Source organism: Megascapheus bottae, chromosome 2, assembly GCF_031878675.1.
Source record: "Megascapheus bottae isolate mThoBot1 chromosome 2, mThoBot2.hap1, whole genome shotgun sequence".
NCBI classification, from domain to species: domain Eukaryota; kingdom Metazoa; phylum Chordata; class Mammalia; order Rodentia; family Geomyidae; genus Megascapheus; species Megascapheus bottae.
Window position 1 is genome coordinate 21,043,473 of NC_143510.1, and position 22,707 is coordinate 21,066,179.

General features: G+C 38.4%; 1 protein-coding gene across 1 annotated transcript in view; it reads left to right on the forward strand.

Annotated features, from left to right (window-relative positions):
- Window positions 1-22,707, forward strand: part of Kcnh8 (potassium voltage-gated channel subfamily H member 8) — a 313,437-nt gene that overhangs the window by 97,740 nt on the left and 192,990 nt on the right. The window contains exon 2 of the mRNA XM_090355208.1: window positions 8,841-9,074. Within this exon, the coding sequence (XP_090211334.1) occupies window positions 8,841-9,074 (234 nt within the window). The remainder of the gene's footprint in view (window positions 1-8,840; window positions 9,075-22,707) is intronic.

The window sequence follows — 22,707 nt, forward strand, 5'->3', positions numbered from 1 at the left end:
GTGTGTGTGTGTGTGTTTGTGTGTGTGGTTTTTCTAACTGAATAATCTCTCCCTCACATTCACAGACACACACACACACACACACACACACACACACACACACAATGCAACAGGACGTTTTCCATATAGATTATACAGTTTGGTATGTATTTGTTCTGTGTGAGTAACTTAAGTATGAGTAGCTAACACATCATAAGTAAAATATTGAAATAATATTGAAAATTATAATATTCAGCTATATTGTTAGAATAATGGCAGGAGTATCTACTAATAAGAGGCAGGAGTCCACTAATAAGGAAGAAAATTGGAGGGCTAAAGTAGCAAAAACAGGGAGAAAAGCCTGGAAATGGGTAAAAGCCTTGGAAATGGACAGAGCTCGAAAGAATAAGTGTAAGATTCCTCGTGAGTAGTGAGTAAAATATTGTGCAATGCTGTGATGATGGAAAGAGTTAGTGTCTCATCTCCATTGCAATGGTAAACCTTAAAAAATTTGAGGACAGGAGAGTGGGAGACTCTCTTTGTGATTTTCTTCACAATGATTATTATAGGTAAGAAGTGCAAAGACAGGTGTTAAAGCTACATGTGGATTAAATTAGAATCCTTCGTAGTTATACCAGTGATATTACTGATTTAAAATAAGCAAAATTCCCATCTCTAAGGTACCAGGGAATCAGTTGAGTAAGCAGAAGATGCCAGTATCACAAAGGGGAAGGATTCTAGATTGCACAGGAGGTTGTGGATTGACCTTTATGATCCTTCCAAACTTTGAGCTTCTATAGTTCTGTGATCTGAGCTAGTTTTTGAAAGTCTCTTTAAGAATTCAAAACATACATTAAATCAAAGGGATAGCTCTTCATAAAAGAGATTCTCTAAGCTTTAGAAATCTAGTTATCATAGGCCTTTCTGTGAAAGTAGAATTCTTCCCAATTGGATCTGAGGGAAAATAATCTGAGCCTTTTTCTGTTAGTACCCATTGGGTACTCTGTGTGTGTGTGTGTGTGTGTGTGTGTGTGTGTGTGTGTGTGTGTGTGATGCATATCGCCTACATTTGCTTGTTTAAAATAAAAATCCCAAGAGTGTGAGATCCTGAGTTCAAGTACTGTGTCATTTGCATATTTAAAAATAAAAGATCTCCAGGTTCCATACCTTAGAGAGTTCAAGTTTAGTAGATATGGATTGCAGTCTGGGAAATTGAAAATAAAATAAGGAAACCCAGGACTTATTCATAAACAGGTAGAGAAGAAAGACAAAAGCCGTATTTTGAGAAACAGTGGGCTTAGCTGTGAGGCAGTGCCTCCTCAAACCCTGGCTGTCGGTGGCATATAGTCATATTCTTTACTCAAGGATGTCATAGCTCTGAAGCGATTTTAACTTGCTGTTGCTCATTGTTGTCTAGTCAAGCTTTCTGAGCTGAACTTCTTTCATCGATGGTGACAGGTACTTTTAAGATTCTACTATGAAGGCTGACACTTAAAATTTTTAAGATGCTATTATGAGGACCAGAAATTCAGCATCCAAAATGCTGACAGGAGCATCTGGTATATCACAGCTGTGTAGCCAACAACAGCTATTAATCTGTCTTTGTTCATCCTGTCTTGTTTTATTTGGATGCTTCCTGCCTACTCATCTTTATTTCTTACTGCTGGGTCAGCATTCACCTGTGTGGGATTCATCCAGCAATTCTAACTTTGTCCATATCCCTAACAATTCCAAGAGACCTACCTACCTTTAGGATCCATCACCTTTCTTAACATCTTGCATTCTTTCTGTGAACAGTAACATAAAAAACACTGATACCAAAGCCAGCGAATATCCATATTGAATTAGTTTAGACTTGCATTTCCTGCTACAATTAACTTATAATTATCTCCTGTAAGGACACTCATCTGTCCTGGTTAATCTAACATAAGTACTGTGAAGCAGAGAAGGCTATGTAGTGGACAGATGAGGCCCTGGAAAATGCTACTGAATTATGAAAAATACTTGAATGTCATTAGCTCCATGGAATACAAACAAAGCTTGTGTGGAGAGAAAAAGGTCACTTGTCCCTTAGTATATGGGACATACTGATATGTATTTGTTGTCTCTAAATTTTTTAATTGAAACGACTTAACTGTAAAAACAAAATGGAGCAAATGTGGCTACATCGATGACCTCTCTGCCCTTAAATCTTCAGGGATGTTTGAAGGTCCTTATTCCAGCCTGTTTAAAACTAAAAGGAAATATTCGTTGAATTAACCATAATAGGAAGCAAAGCTTAGCTTATTAAAGGAGAATCAGGGGACAAGTTAAATTAAACATTTGGGAAATCTGAGTATTCATAGTGTATAGCTGGTTTCATTTGCTGTATTTCACCTAATCTATTTTCCAGTGGGGTAGTAAGATCCAATAGCAGAGCCTGTTTTCCAATACAAAACTACTGTCACATGGCCTTGACTGTGTTTAAATAACCTCCTTTGAAATGTTTTACTAAGGCATAATAATTAAATTAAAACTATATACGTAGTTATTTATATTTATGGGAGTATAAAATGACCTTGAATGATCATTGTTCCAGAAAATTCCAACCCTCTTACTCTCTTTGTAAATCTCTATCTCCCCTTACTCTGGGTTAAGTGAGTTGGCATATTTACCACAGCCTATTGTGTATTTAAAGGGAACAACTGAGCTGTCTTTACTTCTGCTTTTTGTAAAAGCAGAAGATAAGCTAGACTTGCCAGAATGCTCATGTGTGATTCAGGTCTTATTTGGGAAAGGGTAAGGAAGGACAGGATTGCCAGATGTCACAATGTAGGAAGGGCTGATATGCAAATATGAAAACATCTCCATTATACTTTCTATCCACAGTTTGGCATAGGTTGGCCTATTCTTACTAGGTCAGAGGCCAAGATGTAGCATCCTAGATTAGAAAATTCCCAACCCCCCCAGGATTCCTTTAGGAGCCCTCAAATTGCATTTTGATCTATATATGTTTAATTCATATGTACAGTTTTTCTTCACTGTCAATGTGTCTTATAATTTTATCAAGTTGCATACTGGAGTATGGGATTTCTATAGCATTATTTAGCTTTCTAACTCTGCTGTTTCCCTCCCTCCCCTCCTTCCTCCTTCCCCTCTCCCTCCTGCAATCCCTCCTCCCCGCCCCTCTTCCTTTGCTCCATTCTTTGTCTTCTTTTCTCCTTCTGATGATATCATGCCTTCAGCTTAGGGTTTTCAGTGTCTTAGGCTGTCCACTATGATATATTTAAATTATTTAATTTCAATAGTTATGATTCTAAGTTTTATTGTAGTGGCTGCAAAGCTATCTCCTGGTAGCCACATGTTAAGTGGCCTGCTGTTTGCTAATAGGAAATAAACTCCTGTTTCTGTCCACCTAAGATTTTTCTGTAATCAAGATGGATACAAGATGAGTTGCAAATTGCTTTTCCAAGTTCAAGCTACCAGTTTGCTACAAATGATATCTGTTGAACAACAGAAATTGGTTAAAAATATTGCATTCTTAAAAATTGATATGCTGGGACCGGGAGTTTGGCCTAGTGGTTAAAGTGCTTGCCTAGCATGCATGAAGACCCAAGTTCGATCCCTTGGTACCACATACATAGAAAAAAAGCCGGAAGTGGTGCTGAGGCTCAAGTGGTAGAGCTCTAGCCTTGAAAAAGTCCAAGGACAGTGCTCAGGCCCTGAGCTCAAGCCCAGGACTGGCAAAAAAAAAAAAAAATGATATGCTATAAATTTGTTCCAAAGGATACCCATTTATCTTTCATTGGTTCCACAAATATTTGTTTAGCAACTACAATATGCCAAACAATGTTATTATGCTTATGACTTCATTAACAAAGAAAATGAACCAAACCTTCAAATCCCTTAAACTTAACGCGAGCATTCAAATGACAAAGTGCTGTCAGTAATGCTAATGTGTAGAAGACTGATCACATGATAGAAACGGGTGGCAAAAGTGTTAGGACTTAAGTTTTCTTGCTCACAACTGGTTCTCTAAGTTCAGGCCTCAGTACTAGCACACATATATACATACATATACACACACACACATACATAAAAGAAAAATATCACATCTCCTATTTATTTGGAAATTAATTTTTTGTTTTTTCCACACTTTCTTGATTCAGTAATATAAATATATATATATATGTATATATGTATATATGGTGCAAACTTCCTTAAAAGTTAGTAAAATTAAGACAATAAAAACAAATCTTTTGTTGTCACCAGCAGCTTAGATAACCCCTCAAGTACTTATTGTCCCTACATTATTATAGTTTCTTTAATGAGATGCTCAAGGAGCATCACAAAGTATAATATGCCCTCCAATCTTGATAAAAATGGAGTCTGGCCAATGGAGTTTGTCTTGTGTTTATTATTCTAAATTTCCAGTAAGCTGCAGCTGGTACTGGCGCTGCTAACCTAAGACCACAATCTCAATGGCAAGGTTGTACAGGTCATGTGTTTATGTGGGCTTGTGTGTTTGTTTATCTTGTTGAAGGGAGCAAGATATCCTCACAAATACAATGTGTTACTTTTTATACAATATTAGAGTGCCAGCTTTGAGTCTCACTCTTTTACTATTTGTCCATCAGAGTAATTTATTATTATGTTTAAAAAGTTGAGTGAAAGTCAGTAATGCAACAATTTGATGCATAATACATAGCTTGACCTTAGAGCACCTACTCTATCATTTGGATGTTCAGGCCATGGGATTTGAAGGTTTTATTAATTTTCTTCATTAATGAAGCCATAACCAGAATAACACTGCCTGACATATCGTAGCTACTGAACAAATGTTTATGAAGCCAAAGAATGAGTTAAAAATACACTATAAATTTATTTCAAAGTATACCCATTTAGAGTGCAATGCTTTTAACTGATTCTTGTTCTTTTTCTTCTCCCCCCCCCCTCATTTTTTTCCTGTCATAGGGACTGAATTCCAGACTTAGACTCTATCTCTGAGCTTCCTTTGCTCAATGCTAATACTGTGCCACATCAGCCACAGTGCCACTTCTGGCTTTTATTTTCTGAGTGGATGATTGAAGATAAGAGTCTCACAGACTTTCCTGCCTAGACTGGCTTTGAACTGTGATCTTCAGATCTCTGCCTCCTTAGTACCTAGGATTACAGGTGTGAGTCACCAATTCCCAGCTGCTTTTCTTTCCTTTCCTTATTTCTCTATCTCTTTCTTTCTGTTGATCATGGTGCTTGAACGGCCTTGGAGCTTGAACTCTGGACCTGGGTGCTGTCCTTGAGCTCTTCAACTCAAAGCTACCTCTGGAGCCACAGCACCACTTCCAGTTTTCTAGTGGTTAGAGATAAGAGTCTCATGACTTTAGTGCCCAGGCTTGGCTTTGAACCGAGATCCTCAGATCTCAGCCTCTTGAGTAGCTAGGATTACATGCATGAGCCACCAAGCTTGTTCTTTTCTTTCTTTCATCTAGATAAACCTTCAAATCCAGTTCTTCAATTCCTAAATTTTGGCAGCAGACATGGTAAGAACTTTAACTTGCAGCCAGCATCACTCATCTAATAACGATGCCATCATACTTAGAAATAATACAATTAAGCTCCCTGAAATCAATATAAAGTGCAAAGATCATTTAAATATTTTAAAGTCACAAGCATTAATATTCTATCTGCAGGAATAAAGTAGTCTTGAGAGATGACAATGTGCAATATCATAAAGAATAATAGTGTTGTTTTGTTGAACAAAGTTAATTCTTAAAACATGAGGGACAAAAGATGAAGGAAGGATTTATGTTTGCTTCTTGCTTTCTTCAGGGAAGGAAGGCTAGAAGACTTGAATTTACTCATCTTCCCTATCTACAGACTATGTCAATATAAGGAATTGCTAACATAGCACCATGTTTGGTTTTTATCAGAGATAATATCAATGGCTCTTCAAAAATGAATATTTGAACCACCGAAGTCATTAGCAAAAAGATGCATGGTGTCCAGGTTTCTCTTGATATGAAATCAGTGTCTATTAATGACCTCATTGCTTCGAATATTCTGCAGCTCTCCACACAGAGCCACTGTACTCTGAAGCTCCATCTCCTTGAGCAAGTGCTGTCTTAGCTGGGGTTATGATTCTCACATCTATATTATTTTGTGCTAACCAGCTGAGATGAGTGAATTCACTAAAATCATATAATTAGCACATAGTCATCAAGTTTCCATTGAATTAAAAAACTGGGAGTCCCAATAAGAAACAAAATTTTTTAAAAAGTTAGAGTGAAATGCAAACTTTGACAAAACATGAGAGCTCAAAACAATTTCCAGCTGCAAGTCATGCCTCCAGGTCTCAGGGAAAGGAATGTTTCTGTTTCAGAAGCACTGTGATACACTAAAAAGTACCCACGATTGAAAACCTTTATTTGAGTAGCAACTACATTTTATGCTTCCTACACAACTGTGCAGTGGAAATAATGTAGAAGTTGCTAAAGAATCCAGCCTGATTTAAACCACACTATCACTGGACCTTCAATAAAATGTCTTTGGATTCTGGAGACTAAAATAGATCTTCCTTCTTCCTTCTTTTTTCTTCTCCTTTTTCTCCTCTATCCTCCTCTCTTCCCTCCTCCCTCCTTTCTTCTTTGACAAAGTGTTCCCTTCTCTTTATAGGAGAACCACTTCTTAATAGAAACAATGCATGGTGTAATACAGGACATGCACTGGGTCTTAATCCTTAGCTTTGAATCTTGGATGGGAAACCAAGGTCCAAGTACATTACTGAAAGGAGTTAATGTGTCATGGATCAATATTTGGCCTCTCCTCCTTTTTTTTCATTGTCTGTATTTCTCCACTCCTTTTGTGCTTGGTAAGTCAACAGCGAAACTATATATCTGTGTAAATGGGAAAGTGGTGTTCCTGATGAAGAGATCAGAACAAATGGCCTAGTTTCAACCACTCATGAGATCATTTCTGATCTAAGAAAGCTTTTTGCTAAGGAAGCATTTAGAGGAATAACCAACAGGCTAATATGTAAATACTGTGTTGAGGTCATATTGTTTACAGACACTTTTAAACTGGAAACACCCAAAAGAATGACCTACAAACAAGAGAAAAGCTTCATGGCATTTAGATGCATATCACATATACATAATTGATTCCTTGAAAGGTTAAATACCCTTAGCATATGTATGGGTAGTGATATGCCTGTGAAGAGCTGGAAATCATTATGTGTGTGGCTTTGTTTTACATAATTCTAAAGTAAATGTCATGTTTCTTCTTTGGGAATTCCAAGACTGGCGTTCAGAAAAGCATATGTTTCCTAGTAGATAGCTGGGCAAAGGAGCTATACTTCCCCTGAACAGAAGGACCATTCATGGAAGCGAGTACACTGAGCTTAACAAAGCAGACTGCCAGTAAATTCTCTTTGGAATTGAAATGCAATTACATATTGAGGACAAGTGCTAAATATAAACAGAAAAAGGCCAAATATGTCCCTTTATTTATTTTCTTGCTTTGTTTTAACAGTATATTTGCGGAAGAATTAGCTACCTCAAACACCCCATAATCCTTAATTGAAACACACACATCAGACAACTTGGTGGTCTTTTCTTGCATCTTTCTCCACAAGCTAATTGTAATTCTAAAAGACCAGTCTTTTCTTAGGTCCGCAAGCAATTACAAAAATGCAAAAGAAGTTTTAAAAAACATGTCTCTAAGAGATACATGGAATCTTATTGTACATGTCTTAAATATGAGAGGGAAAAATGATTATTTTGCCTAAAGTTAAATAAGAAAGTGATCAAAAATCTTATAAATATTCAATTTATGAGTTTCTTTGTTGGGAAAGAATGGAAACACAGTATGTATGATACACAGAAATACTTTCTGTTGATGAATAATCCAAAGTGTTTCATGTATTTAAATATTAGCATATAATAGATTCACATATTGTACTTTTCTGTATAAAGCGTAATTGTTGTAGCATACCTACCAGTGCCCTATAAGTATCATCTTCACTCACCATGTACAGACTGATTCCTTTAGTATCATGTAGCCTGAGTAGTCTTTCAAGGCTGTGGTTGATCAGAACTGCTGAACAATGGCACTCCAGGAATGACCCTTAACAATGAAGAGTGGATGTTGATGGATAAACAGTTCCTTTAGTGAGTTGTGTTTTCCACAGTTACTCTTAGGATCTGGGAGTGGAATAGTCTCAGCTGCTATAGCACTGAACTCCCTTTTAACGTAATCCTTGGTTACCTTCCTTCCCTTTCCTCTCCCAATTCTTCACTTACTTCCTGAACTTCACTCCCAAATAACATAGATCCAAGCCTTGATCTTTTCAGAAAAATCAAACTGAGGGCCAGGAGTTTGACCCAGTGGTAGAGTGCCTGCCTACCATGCACGAAGACCTGGGTTTAATTCCTTGGTTACCACATACATAGAAAAAGCCAGAAGTAGGGCTGTGGCTCAAGGTAGCCTTGAGAAAGTCCAAGAACAGTGCTCAGACCCTAAGCTCAAGCCCAGAACTGGCAAAAAAAAAGAAAAGAAAAGAAAAATCAAACTGAGCAAATGTGTTCATCTACAGATGTGGTAGAACCAGGATACCAACCAGAAGCCAAAGCATTATCTCTAACTGCCAACTACATAATGCCTCAAACAGGCTGCTCAATACGCAAGTCAAAAGCACCATTTAATACGCTGAAGCAATGTGTCTCTGTCATTCTCCATGTGAATACATCCCCCTTTCACACAAAAATACCAGGACAAGCATGTCAATCGCCATTAGCTAAACGCATATGCTCATAACTTGTTGCTGAACGTGTGATTTTAAAGAGATTTGCAGTGCTGAGTGTGCCCTTTGTTGTGTGTTTCTGCAGATAGCAACTTCATCCTGGCGAATGCACAAGTGGGAAAGGGATTCCCCATAGTCTACTGTTCGGATGGCTTCTGCGAGCTGGCTGGATTTGCCCGAACTGAAGTCATGCAGAAGAGTTGTAGCTGCAAGTTTTTATTTGGGGTTGAAACCAATGAGCAACTGATGCTTCAGATAGAAAAGTCACTGGAGGAAAAGACAGAATTCAAAGGAGAAATAATGTTCTACAAGAAGAATGGTGAGTTGACTTCCTTTGGTACACTGGAGAATAGAGAGAGATTGCCTCCCTACAACGAAGTAATTGCTCCAAAAGTTCCATTAGGAATTAACAGTATTGCTCATATATAGTGTCTCTTATAGAAGTTCCACAAAGGACTTGGATAATGGCCTTGGTTTAGCCATTGACATCATAGACTACCTGGAAAGGTTTTAACACTAGACTTAAAATGTTAGATTTACAACTATTCAGTGTCAACATAGGAACTTAAGTTAATATATTATATAATATAATGTCATATATAAATGTAAAATATCATTATATTATAGTAGTTCTTTATGTATACTGGTAGTTAATATATTGAGATTGTCAGATTTTATGTTTTTAGCTCTACTTAAATTGTAGGCATTAAGAACAATTTGGTAATGCAGCAGTGAAACTCAATAGACACTCTGTTGAAAATGAACTATACAACTTGTGGGGGAAGGGGGTTAGGAGGGAAAAACCTGAGAGAAAACAAGAGAAGGGGTAACACTGCTCAAAAAGAAAGCTACTCATTACGTGACTTACATAACTGCAACCCCTATGAATATCACCTTTACAATGAAAACAAAAACAAAAATACAAGTGTTTCAAGGGTATACTAACAGAAAGTTAATTTAAAGGATAGCATTGTATGTATTTCATTTCTGGTTGCCTTGTCAGAGTTTTTCTTATTATTCTCTTAAATTCTTGAAGACAACATATAGTGATCTCTCAGCGAAGAGTGGATTGCGTAGAACTAAGGCTACTAATAGAGAAGTACCAAGAATTTTCTTTTTTGTCAGTCCTGGAACTTGAACTCTGGGCCTGGGCGATGTCTCAGACTCTCTTTTTGCACAGGGGTAGCATTCTACTACTTGAGTAGAATGCTTTTTCTGAATAGTTTACTGGAGAAATGAGTCTCCAGGACTCTCCTTCTCCAGACTGGCTTTGAACTGTGATCTTTGGATCTCAGCCTCCTGAGTAGCTAGGATTAAAAGCATGAGCCACTGGTATGCATCTACAATTAAATTTTCTTGTTGCTACAGTTTTGTGACTCTTTCCAAGATAAAAGACGGTCTATAGAGTTGCATGCTGTCTGCCGTGTTTGCATCTTGTGCGATAACAGACATTGTTGGGGTATGGTTTTTACAGGGATTCAAATAGACCATATGTAAGTTAAATGTTAAAATAATAATTAGAAGAATCAATCACTTCTTAATATCCCAAATTCCTCTTCCTATAGGAACTTTTCTTTTTCCACTTATTTACAGAACCCCATAAGTTTTAAATGAATACGTGCCTGTCAAACTATAGACGCTACTTGCAGCATTCTTTGTACTTAGGAGGGGTGGGCATGTGAGGAACTTTGCAGACTTTCATTTGTAAAAAGGAATAATTTATGTCCATGTATTTACATGCAGGGGACTGGCTTTGTGGGGACACATCACGAAGATAGCTCCCTGCAAGCCCAAGAGAGGCCTGGGCAGAAATTAATTGTACCAGAGACTTAAATCTTGAGCTTGTAGCCCTCAGACCTGTGAGGAAATACATTTTCTGTTGTTTAAGCCACCCAATATGTGACATTTTGTTATGGCAGCCCTAGCAAAAAAAATAACATGGATCAGAAAACTAAGGCAAAGCTGGAAAGCCAGCTTCAAACACTAGACAAAGGTGATGCCATAGTGGAATTTAGAACCTGGGCATCATTAAAGATCTGCCTTTCTACCTTCCATTAAAAGCAAACGCATTTCTGTTCTGAGTCTCTGTGTTCGGGATCACCGGGGATGTTGTGCACTGGTTCTTGGTGGTGGGATTCTGTCCTTTGACTGTGCGTGGTGAACATCCTACACTTTATATCTGAACACTTCATTCCTTGTGGACATGGAGGGTGAAGTGAGGAAGACAAAAGGAGCCTGCACATAGGGGCGTCATCAGCATTTACAGTGCACTTGTCCTTAGAGGACATTCCCTATTCCTGTGTATTTTGGACGACATGGTTATTGTGACGTCCTGGAAAGCACCTTCTGGAACAACATGCCCTAATTCCACGGCACCAGAAACAACGGTTCAGACCACCGTGTTCCTCTCAGTGTCAATAGATAAGGCCTACCTAGCAAATAGGATAAAATAAAAGGATTCTAGTTCTGTGTAATTATGCCATAATCATTGAAAAGAGGGCCTGAGATAAAAGAAGATGCAAACTGGCAGAGAGTGATTAAAAAAAAAAAAAACCTACACCATCCTGGGAACAAAGCAGAAAGGATATTCTTTGTCTGTGATATCCGCTGACTCCATACTGATTCTTGTGCAGGGTAGATAGAACCCGTATGTAGGGCACTCCAAATCCATTTGAGAATCTATTTATGCTACTTCAGAATAGCCAAATGTGCTACTAGTGAGACAGGATTCAGGACAAGGTGGAGAAAGGAGGAACCGAGAGCCAAGGAGGGAAGGATCATGAAGGCTTAAGTGGGAAAAAGGTGGCAGCCTAAACTCAAATGAATTTCCTACACCCAGTTTCTTCTTAGCTGCCTGCAGCCTTGAAGATATGTAGGTGGAATTCATTCATGGCACCAATCCTGTCTGAGCAGCCTCTGTGGGGAATTGTCTGACATTCTGAGCAAACTAATTGATCCAGTTACAAATGATTGAAAAAAAATGCCATCTACAAAAATACTGATCATGCAGGTAGGATAGCTGTCTCTTCATGGAATTGCGAGCCTTTGAAAACACAGGCTGTATTTCTGACTGACTTCCACAGACCCGGGCCGGGAGCCTTGAATCTGGATTTGCATTTGTCAAATGGTAGCTTCCCCAGTGTTGGCTGAAGGGAATTGAAATTGGGTCTTAGAGGAACTTTGGCATATTCACCAGGATGTCTAGGTGTTTTTTTTAAATTAAAATAAATATACTCATGAGAAAGGGTATCAATGTATGTGAATTAATGCACCTCCTATCTGGCAAATATAATGTAACCCTTCTATTAATTACAATAAAAAATATATGAAAAAATATATTCATGATTGCCAAGGTCTTCTAGGTCTCTTTCAAGGATCATTTGCATTTATTGTGTTTCAGGAAGCTTCCATAGCAAATCCTGTCTGCCAAATGTTTGGTGAGCAGCTCACCTGATGCTTCCTACGGCTGTGTGCAGCTGTGATTTGTGACGTAATGATGTTTCCCCAAATGGCTTCACTACTCTATGTTTCTTGGGATTATTACCCATCTGTCTCAATTGTTGCTTCCTCCTTGATGATGTCACTGATCAGGGCATTCACTGTTGATTTTTCTATCATTTTCTTCTCTCTCATAGGCTTAGTAATAGGTGAAGATGCCTATCTCCTCTTCCATCAAAAGTAGAAAGCCACCTTGATACCAGTAGAGTCATCCTGACACACCGCTTCTCTTCATGAGCCCCAAAATGAGAAATTTGTTGCTTCTTCTTCTTCAAAAAAAAAAAAGGAAAATAACAACAACAAAAACCCCTAGTTCCTGTTCCCTCAAGCTGAAAATAGACATTCTGGGATATTTGTTTCCTCCTTTACTCTAGCATCTTGGATCAACTATAATGGCAGACAATTATGTCCTCTCTATTTCATGGAAGATAGATTGGATTGAACATTCCCAACCCTCAAGTGTTCATTTTAATATTGTTCTTCCACAGAGAACTTCTTCTCCAGTCCTCCTTTCTTATCAAATAGTTTCAAAACCATTGCTTGCCTTTCTTGGGGTTCCTTGGTGTCCAGGAATAGGAAGTCTACTGAATGGTAGTTCATTGAAGAAACTAAAATAAATCTTATTAGAAACTAAAATAAGAAGTTAAGGAACTAAGAAGCTAAAATAATATCTTATAATTTGGTGAAAATGTATTCCTGGCACATTAGGTTGTTAGGGCTACATATGGATGGATAGATAGAATGGATAGATATATCTGTATCATAAGTGCTACAAATTGAGTAACTTAAGCAACAGAAATGCATCATCTCCAGTTGGACACTACTGGTTCTTGCCTAATAATCCTAGAACTCTGGAGGCTGAGATCTGAGGATCACTATTCAAAGCTAGCCTGGAACATCTGTGAGATTCCTCTGTCTAATTATCCAGCAAAAAGCCAGAGGTTGGAGTATAGCTCAAGTGCTAAAATGCTAGCTAGCTTTGAGTGAAAAAAGGTACGGGACAGTGTTCCAGCTAGCATGGACCACATAGTGAGAACAACAACATAAAAAATGACAAAAATAAACTAACACCAGGCGAGGTGGCTCATGCCTATAATCCTAGCTAATCAGGAGGCTGAGCCCCAAGGATCATGGTTCAAAGCCAGCCTGGGCACTAAAGTCCATGAGATTCTTTCCCCCCACCTCTCTCTCTCTCTCTCTCTCTCTCTCTCTCTCTCTCTCTCTCTCTCTCTCTCTCTCTCTCTCTCTCTCTCTCTCTCTCTTTCTCTCTCTCTCTCTCTCTCTCTCTATATATATATATATATATATTTCCTGTTTTAGACATGATTTATTGGTATTCTTTTTTCTATTTTAATGTATAAAGGGGTCACAGTTAAATTTTCCAGAGAGAAGGTGCATTACTTCTCATACATTGATACCCCTTCTCATGTTTTTGTCCCCATTTCCCTCCCTCAGCTCCTCTCCTCATCTTTTTCCCCTCCTATTTCAAATAAACAAATACATATATATATATATATAATTTGCCAGATAACAAAGTCAGATACTGTAACAATATGAGATTAACCAAAGGGCAACACAAAAGAAGAGAAAAAAACATAGTACATTAAGAACAACAGTCACTCTTAATTAAGCTCTTGTTTCCATTTCTCCAATTAACCACCAGAAAACTGGAAGTGGCACTGTGGCTCAAGGGGTAGGCAGTGGCCTTGAGTTGACGGCATCTAGGCCCAGAGTTTAAGCCCCATAACTGACAAAATAAATAAATAAATAAACTAACAAAAACATAAAGCTCTCAGAATAAATTCTACTAAGATCTATCGTGTAAGGCAGTGTCCTGAAAGTCTCTATCATGACTGAAAGAGGAAGAATCTTCTGTATAAAGAAAATATATTGACATATGTTTAAATGAATTAACATAAATTAAAATAAAAACGAGATATATTACTTGCATAGGAAGGGATTTCTTTTGTGATTGTTTCTTCCACCCACCCATTCATCAATCTGTTCATTCATCCGTATGTACTGTGGTTTCCAATCAACCCCAGCCTCCTTCACACCTCTGTGGATGGTCCTTCTAAGAGAAACTAAAAGAGTAAATTGTTCTCCAGAATCTGTAGATCTATCAGCCTTCATAAATGCTTTCCATTAGATGGTCTGCAGATGCTTCCGTCTCAGCATGATCAACAATGAATTCATCTTCTTCATTCCCAAACCTGTTTTCTCATTCACAAGAATGACACTACCATTTGACAAAACACCACAAGTAGAAATGAAAGGTCTTCTTATTGGTCTCTCTCCCTACCATACTTGATTTAATTAAAGTTCTCGGAACATTATTCCTCTTTTGCTTTTCCCCTTTCTGTTCCCTGTATGGTCCACTTAAATCTTTTGGATTTTTCACCAGGGTTGTCTCCTGCCTCATCTTACCTCTTGTCATCTTATCTCCAATAGAAAGAGCCTCTTTCATTTCTAATGCATTAAATGCTGAACATGTCAGTAAAATAATTCTTTAGGGAAAAATAAAAGAGATCATAATGCAATGAAATACTCCCATAAAGTGCCTTTAATATAATGGTATTAAGAGTAGCGGGGGGAAAAGAACATGAAAATGTAGACTTTAAATAAGAGTTTCCAACATCATTCTGATTTGTTCCTTTAGAATTGTACCACATTTAGAGATTAATAAGGCAGGCCAGTTAGGAATCTATTTCAACTTGAAATGTAAACAAACAAACAAACTTGAGATAATAGAAAATGTACTTTACCCTAAACTTAAGTAAGACCAGGAGAGGAAAAAATGAATTCTTTTCAGCAAATCAAGGTAAACTCAAGCCAAGAGGAAAGCAATGCAATGATAAGTGAGATGTATTCTTTCTGTAAATGTTTGACGCTATTCTGTAAAGGCTGCTGAGAATATTGAAATCATCAAGCAACATAGACATTGCCTTGCATGGGAAGGGATTGGTAGCAATTGAGAACATCTCCCATGACTTTGGAAAACAAAGCAGGACTACCATTCTCGCATCCTTAGAAGTCAGCACTGTTAGTTTGTAGGGAGATTTTTTTATGAGATTTAGAAGTATTTGTGATAATCTCAAAGGGAATCTTCCTGAATAGCTGTAAAAGAGAGACACTGAGACATCTTTTTGCTGTTTTTGTTTGTTTGTTTTCTGTGACATGGTTGTAACCATATTCTGATAAATTGGTAGCTTTAAGAAAGCACAGGGTAATTTATCCAATATTGCAATTCTCTATTGCCATGTAAAATATCCTTATATATTAGTTGCTTGAAAAAGTTACCAGTATGTCTTATAAAGTTGTGAGCTGGAATCTGTCTGGGCTCAGGGAGATCATTTTTCACCTCTGTGGTGTTAGTCAAGATTGGTCCTATGATAGTGATCAGTTGAAAAAAAAAATCATCATCATGTAAGATGCCTCACTTATAGAGATCTAAGAAAAGCACTCTTATGAGTAGCATCTTGAAGGGATGAGGACAGTAAAGATAATGTATCCAGAGGCCTTTTTGCTGTGGAAAGTTTTCTGGTTTCTAGTATTCAATGAACTAAACAGAAGCCTGAGAGACCTTTGGTGACCATATCAAGGGAGTCCCATTGCATGATTTCTGCTATACCACACTGACAAGAGGAACTAAAGTCCCCTCAGATTAATTAGAAAGCAAGATCTAGTTCCAAAAATTCTTGATGTACAGCCATGTGATATAACCTCCACATGACATGTAGTGTAACATGTTTGCTGAGTCTATGTATCTGTGGTCACAAGTATGCAGGGTATTTCATTCGGATGCTTGTAAACTCTGCCATTTCCATAAAGCCTGTTGGGAGTCTCAAATAAGTATCTTGTTTTGTTTTGTTTTTCCAAACTAAGTGCAGGTCAGACATGTGTCACTAACAGTTTCTCAGTTGCTTTCTGTGGATTTATTCCCTGAAGCCTAACCTGAGACTTTGAATGACTTCACACAGAAAACAATTATTGTGCGGAATGGTTGGGTGAAGTCAGGAGAGGGGGTGGGGAGGGGTGGTAGTAATGGTTTTCTAATGTATCTTGATAAGAATGTAGTGTTTTGCTATCTTCTTCCTGCATCTTTTACATTCCCCAGGTGAATCTTGGAGGCACAATCACTGTACACTTCAATAGGATGGCAGCAGGGAGATAAAGGGCTCAGAAAGAATAAGTTCTGTGGGTAGCATGTGTGAGCTGTATGAGGAGAGGGCCTTGTAGCTTCTCTTTCCTGCTTGCATGTATTCAGGCTTTGCACTTGTAAATGTAGGCAGGTCTTCCCATCTGCTGCTCAGAGATCAGAGCAAGCCACTCAAAGAGAGCCTATTCTCTTTATATGGTCATGGTGTAGGTAGCATTATTTAATCAATTAGTAGGGGATGTGTGCCAGTCCAGTCATTGAAGTTCTCTGTGATGTCCCATGCTTCTCAGCCTGAATGCCATGCTGATCTGGCCGCCCAGCAGAGCTTAGCCCTTCCTGTCAAATATTAGTGTTCTCTCTTAACTGCCTAATAGATTGTTCTATTTGTGTTTGCTTCCAACGCACACACAGCACCTTCTTCACTGAGAAAAGATGACTTCATAAAAGAGGAAGAACTATCATTTACTAAGCATTCTTTGTGAGTGACTTCAGATAATCCTTTCAGGAATTCTTGGAGGTAAATGCTACTGACCTCCTATTTCACCATTAAAGGCACTGACTCACACTGAAGTCAAGTGAAAGGCTGGGATCCAAGTCCCTGACAGTCTGACTCCAGACCTCTTGTACTAAGAAACGCTAAGTCATACTCACCATGGCAAACACAGACCTCCTATTCCAGAAATCAGTGGCTCCATCCACCACCCTCCCTGCCTCCATCTCATCTGTGAGAGTGGATGGACATATTTTGCAGGTACTTGTGTTCTTGAAGAGAGGTTTCTTGTTTTTGAAGAGAGGTTTCTTGTTCTTGAACCTGGGGTTATCCATTATCAACCAGAAAGGAAATATAACCTGAAACAATGTTAGAGACACTTCGGAGCTAAAGAAGTCCCTGTGCTAACAAGAGATACTTAGCATTGTAAAGATTATGGGTCATCTCTGTAGGAGAAAGAAATGACACTGAAACTGGAAGACCAGGTCCGGGAAAGGTGCTCTGGCTACATTTACTCATGCCTTGCTTTGAAGGTTTTATTGAAAGTTTCATTAAACAACAGTTAGAATCAAAAATGTTTGGAGTACGATGTCAGTTCTCTACCACTCAGTAAGTATATTCCCATGTCAAATGACTCTTCATACGTCTTTCCTTTGCTTATCATTTTTGAAAAAAAACATTTTATTGTAATTATAAAGGTGATGTACAGAAAGGATACATTACATAAGTCAGGTGAAAATATATTTCTTTTTGGACAATATCACCTCTTCCCTCACTCCAAGTTTTCCTTCCCATCTCACCACAAGTTGGATAGTTCATTATCCACATAGTAGAGTGACTATCCCTGCTGCAATTGTCTTTCCATCTGTGTCCCTGCTTATACTCCTAAAGACAGATAAACAAGACAGAGAAACCAAAAAGCTAAATAAATAAATAAATAAAAAGGAAGAAGAAAAACCCTTATTTCCATTTCCTGACATTCATTTCAATAAATATTATTTTGTAAAATTATACACTATGATCAAACTGGATTCATCACGGAGAGGCAAAGCTGGTTCAATATACGCAAATCAATTAATATAATTCAACATATCAACAGGAGCAAGGACAAAAATCACATGATTGTCTCAATAGACGCGGAAAAGGCATTTGACAAGATCCAACACCCCTTTATGTTAAAAGCACTGGAGAAACTAGGTATCCATGGAACATTACTCAGTGTAATAAAGGCTGTGTATGAGAAACCTACTGCTAGTATTACACTTAATGGTGAAAATCTAAAGCCATTCCCTCTAAAATCAGGAACGAGACAAGGATGTCCACTCTCTCCACTCCTTTTTAACATAGTACTAGGATTCCTAGCCAGTGCAATAAGGCAAGAAGCAAGCATAAAGGGGATCCAAGTAGGGAAAGAGGAAATACAACTATCCCTCTTTGCAGATGACATGATTCTGTATTTAAAGAATCCTATAGACTCTACTCCCAAGCTCCTTGAGCTGATTCAAAACTTTGGAAGAGTAGCAAAAATCAACTGCCTTCCTTTACGCCAACAGTGAGAGGAACGAGGCAATAATCAGGAAAGAAACTCCTTTCACAATAGCCTCAAAGAAAATAAAATACCTAGGAATTAGCTTAACTAAGAATGTAAAGGACCTTTTTGACGAAAACTTTAAAACCCTAAAAAAGGAAATTAAAGCAGAACTAAGGAAATGGAAAAACCTCCCATGCTCCTGGATTGGAAGAATCAACATTGTGAAAATGACAATCTTGCCAAGAGCTATCTACAAATTCAACGCAATACCCATCAATATCCCAATGTCATTCTTTAAAGAAATAGAAGAGGCAATCCAAAATTTCATATGGAATAATAAAAGACCCCATATAGCAAAAACACTTCTTAGCAGAAAGAACAGCACTGGAGGAATTTCAATTCCAAACTTTAGACTCTATTACAGAGCTATAATTATCAAAACAGCTTGGTACTGGCACAACAACAGGCCTGAAGACCAATGGAATAGAACTGAAGACCCAGATATTAAACCACAGACCTATGGCCACCTAATCTTTGACAAGGGAGCCAAAAAAATAGAATGGAAGAAAGACAGCCTCTTCAACAAGTTGTGCTGGCAGAACTGGTTAAGCACCTGCAGAAAACTAAAGCTGGATCCTTCTTTGTCACCTTGCACTAGAATTAACTCCAAATGGATCAAAGACCTGGAGGTAAAGGCTGACACACTGAAAACTTTACAGGAAGGAATAAGAGATACACTAGGCCTCCTTGGCACAGGTCGAAACTTTCTTAACAAGGACCAAGAATCACAACAAATCAGAGAAAGGCTGGATAAGTGGGACTGCATTAAACTGCAGAGCTTTTGTATGGCAAAGGACATAGCTAGTAAACTAATCAGGAAGCCTACAGAGTGGGAGAAGATCTTCACCAACCAAACAATGGACAAAGGCCTCATATCTAAAATATATCAACAACTCAAAAAATTGAATCACTCCAAAACTAACCTCCAAAGTAACAACCATCCCATTAAAAAATGGGCCAAAGACTTAAAGAGAGTTTTCTCTGAAGAAGAAACAAAAATGGCCTATAGACACATGAAGACATGCTCAACATCTCTGGTCATAAAAGAAATGCAAATCAAAACAACTCTAAGATTCCACCTCACTCCAGTTAGAATGGCCAGGATCAGGAAAACGAGTAACAACAGATGCTAGAGGGGATGTGGCCAGGAGGGATCACTACTACACTGTTGGTGGGAGTGCAAACTCGTTCAAACACTATGGAAAGCAGTGTGGCAGTGCCTCAAAAGGCTAAACACAGAACTCCCCTATGACCCAGCAATTCCACTACTTGGCACTTACCCAACCATCCAGAAACAAGGACATACTAAATCCACTAGCACAACAATGTTCATTGCAGCACTATTCACCATAGCAAAGATATGGAACCAACCTAGATGTCCCTCAGTTGATGAGTGGATCAACAAGTTGTGGTATTTGTACACAAGGGAATTCTATGCTGTTGTCAGAAAGAATGACATCGCCCCATTTGTTAGGAAATGGAAAGACTTAGAAAAAATCATATTAAGTGAAGTAAGCCAGACTCAAAGGAACTTAGGCTCAATGGTTTCCCTCATTTGTCATAATCAGTAGAAACCTTGGGCTCTACTAGCGGAGATCTGCAATAGAGCAAAATCTTGATACATAAGGCCATATAGTATGAAGCTAATTGAAAGGACCTCCAGGATATTGAAACAAAAGCCATATAATGAATGATTGTTGTTCTTAATGTACTATGTTGTCTCTCATCTCCTTTGCTATCCCTTGGTTATCTCATATTGGTATAGTATCTCACTTCGTTATCTGATATATTGAATTTATCTGTATTTGGATATTTGAAATTTGATAGGGAAGGGGAGAAAACCAAGATGGGTGGGGGGTGTGGGGAGGGGAGGGAAATGGGTACCAAGACATGTGAAAGGGTATCAATGTATGTGAATTAATGCACCTTCTATCTGGCAAATATCATGTAACCCTTTTACTAATTACAATTAAAAATGAATGAGAAAAAAATATTATTTTGTATGATCAGATACATATGGGCATTGTACCTTTGTGCTCTTCCTTTGTCCTCTGTGTGTGAATGCTTAGAGGCTTGTATAATTCCTTGCGTTCCAGTGTATTTTAGATCTAGCTTCCACATATGAGAAAAATAAACATGAGCTGTTTGTCTCTGAGCTTGGCTCACCTCACTTAACATGACTTGTTCTAGATCCATTTGCTTCCCTGCAAAGGACATATTATTCTTCCTAATGGCTATGTATAGGTGCCATGTTTTTTTTTTCAATCTACTTATCTTTTTAGAGCATCTGGGCTTTCCCCATAACAGCTATTGTGAAGAGTGCAGCAATGAGCATGGATGTGAAAATGACTTTATGGCATCCTGGCTGGTGATGTTCTGAATGGATGCCCTGGAGTGGTCTGGCTGGATGGTAGGCCAGATCTGTTTAGTTTTTTTGTCCACCTATTTTCTTAAAATGAGACTCAATATTATCCTTCTAGATACCTTATATGGCTGGTCCTGATAACTGGCTGTTGACCAATGTTTCGATTTCTCATAAGTTATAGGGCCCATCACAGGCCATTTTGCTGAAAGATTACTAAGGAAAGTGAGCACAACAAGGGCAGAACATAAAATGAAAACCCAGGGTCCTTCTGATCATAGGTTCTTGGTGGTTTCACTAGTCATATACCCATGAGGAAGGCCACAAATGTACATACCCCAGAGTCTCACTGTTAGTTTCTGGGAAAGCAGGTGTGTGGCCCGTGGGTTAATTCTAATTGACTATGTCAATTTCTACTCTAAGTTTCCTCCAAAAGAAACTGCCACGTGGTTCAGATGAAAAGAATTTATTAGGGAGAGGGCAAACTAGTCCTCGGAAAAAGGGGTGACCCTTGGCAAGTTTGGAGTTAAGTAGGAGAAGAGGGGGAGGGCATGTGGTCACAATGGATGCGGAAGTGACCTTAGCAACTGAGAACCACTCCAAAGGAGATGTGACAGGACCATCCAGGATGGTACCTCAGAGAGTGGGGCTGTAACTGCTCCCAGGTATGCCAGTCACCTAGGTAACACAGGTACCGGGCGGAGACTTCCTGCATGGAAAACAAAGGGAAGGGAAAGCCAACGCCCAGTCTAGCACTGGGCAGACCTACCATCTACTATCCCTAACTTCCCAAGGAAGCCATAGCTATGGATCTGTCTTCAGAAAGATCCTAGATCGACTCTGTGATGTCTGCATCAAGAGGCAATCCCATCTGGGTTGGATGAGAATGACAAAATTAACACAGCAAAAAAAATTGCATTGTGTTGGACATGTATGAAGTGTACTCACCACATGAATCATTATTTAATACTGACTTACTGTACTATAAAGGTCACTTTTTGATATCTCTCAGTGATGAGGCACATGACACTCATCAAATTTACACAATTAGTGGCACCAGGAACTACCCTCTCCTTGCCTCTGCATAGTTCAGACCCCTGTAATTTTTCATACATTTTTATTGTAATTAATAGAAGGGTTACATTATATTCACCAGATAGAAGGTGCATTACTTCACAAACATTGATACCCTTTCTCATGTCTTGGTCCTCATTTCCCTCCCCCCACCCCCGCCCCTCATCTTGTTTTCCCCCTTCCCTATCCTATTTCAAATAACCAAATAAGCATATGTACAATATATCAGATGACAAGGTAAAAATACTGTAACAAAATGAGATAATCAAGAAACCCAGTCATTTTTACGCTTGTTTGCAATGATTCATTGTAGCTTGTCAGCCTCATTTTTTTCTAGTGATTCCCAAAGTCATCTTCCTATAGTGCCAATCAGATCACACTGCCATGGTGGCAAAGGCATCAGTGGATCCTCACTGTCTTTTTTTAATTGGGATAATGTATAAAAGGGTTACAGCCAGGTAGTAGGTGCATTACTTCTCATACATTGATACCCCTTCTCACGTTTTTGTCCCCATTTCTCCTACAATCCCTCCCAATCATCTTCTTTTCCCCCTTCCCTTCCCTATTTCAAATTATATACAATATACCAGGTAACAAATTCAGATACAACATCCTTACTGGTTTTTGATATAAATGAACATCTTTTATTGTGACACAAAGTCACACATGAGCTTGTCCCAGTCTATGGTCTTAACCTTTTCCTTCTTTACCCACTTTCCTTTCCTATCAGCATACAATTACTTTATAGTTTTATTTTTTAATGTTTTTTAAATTTTTT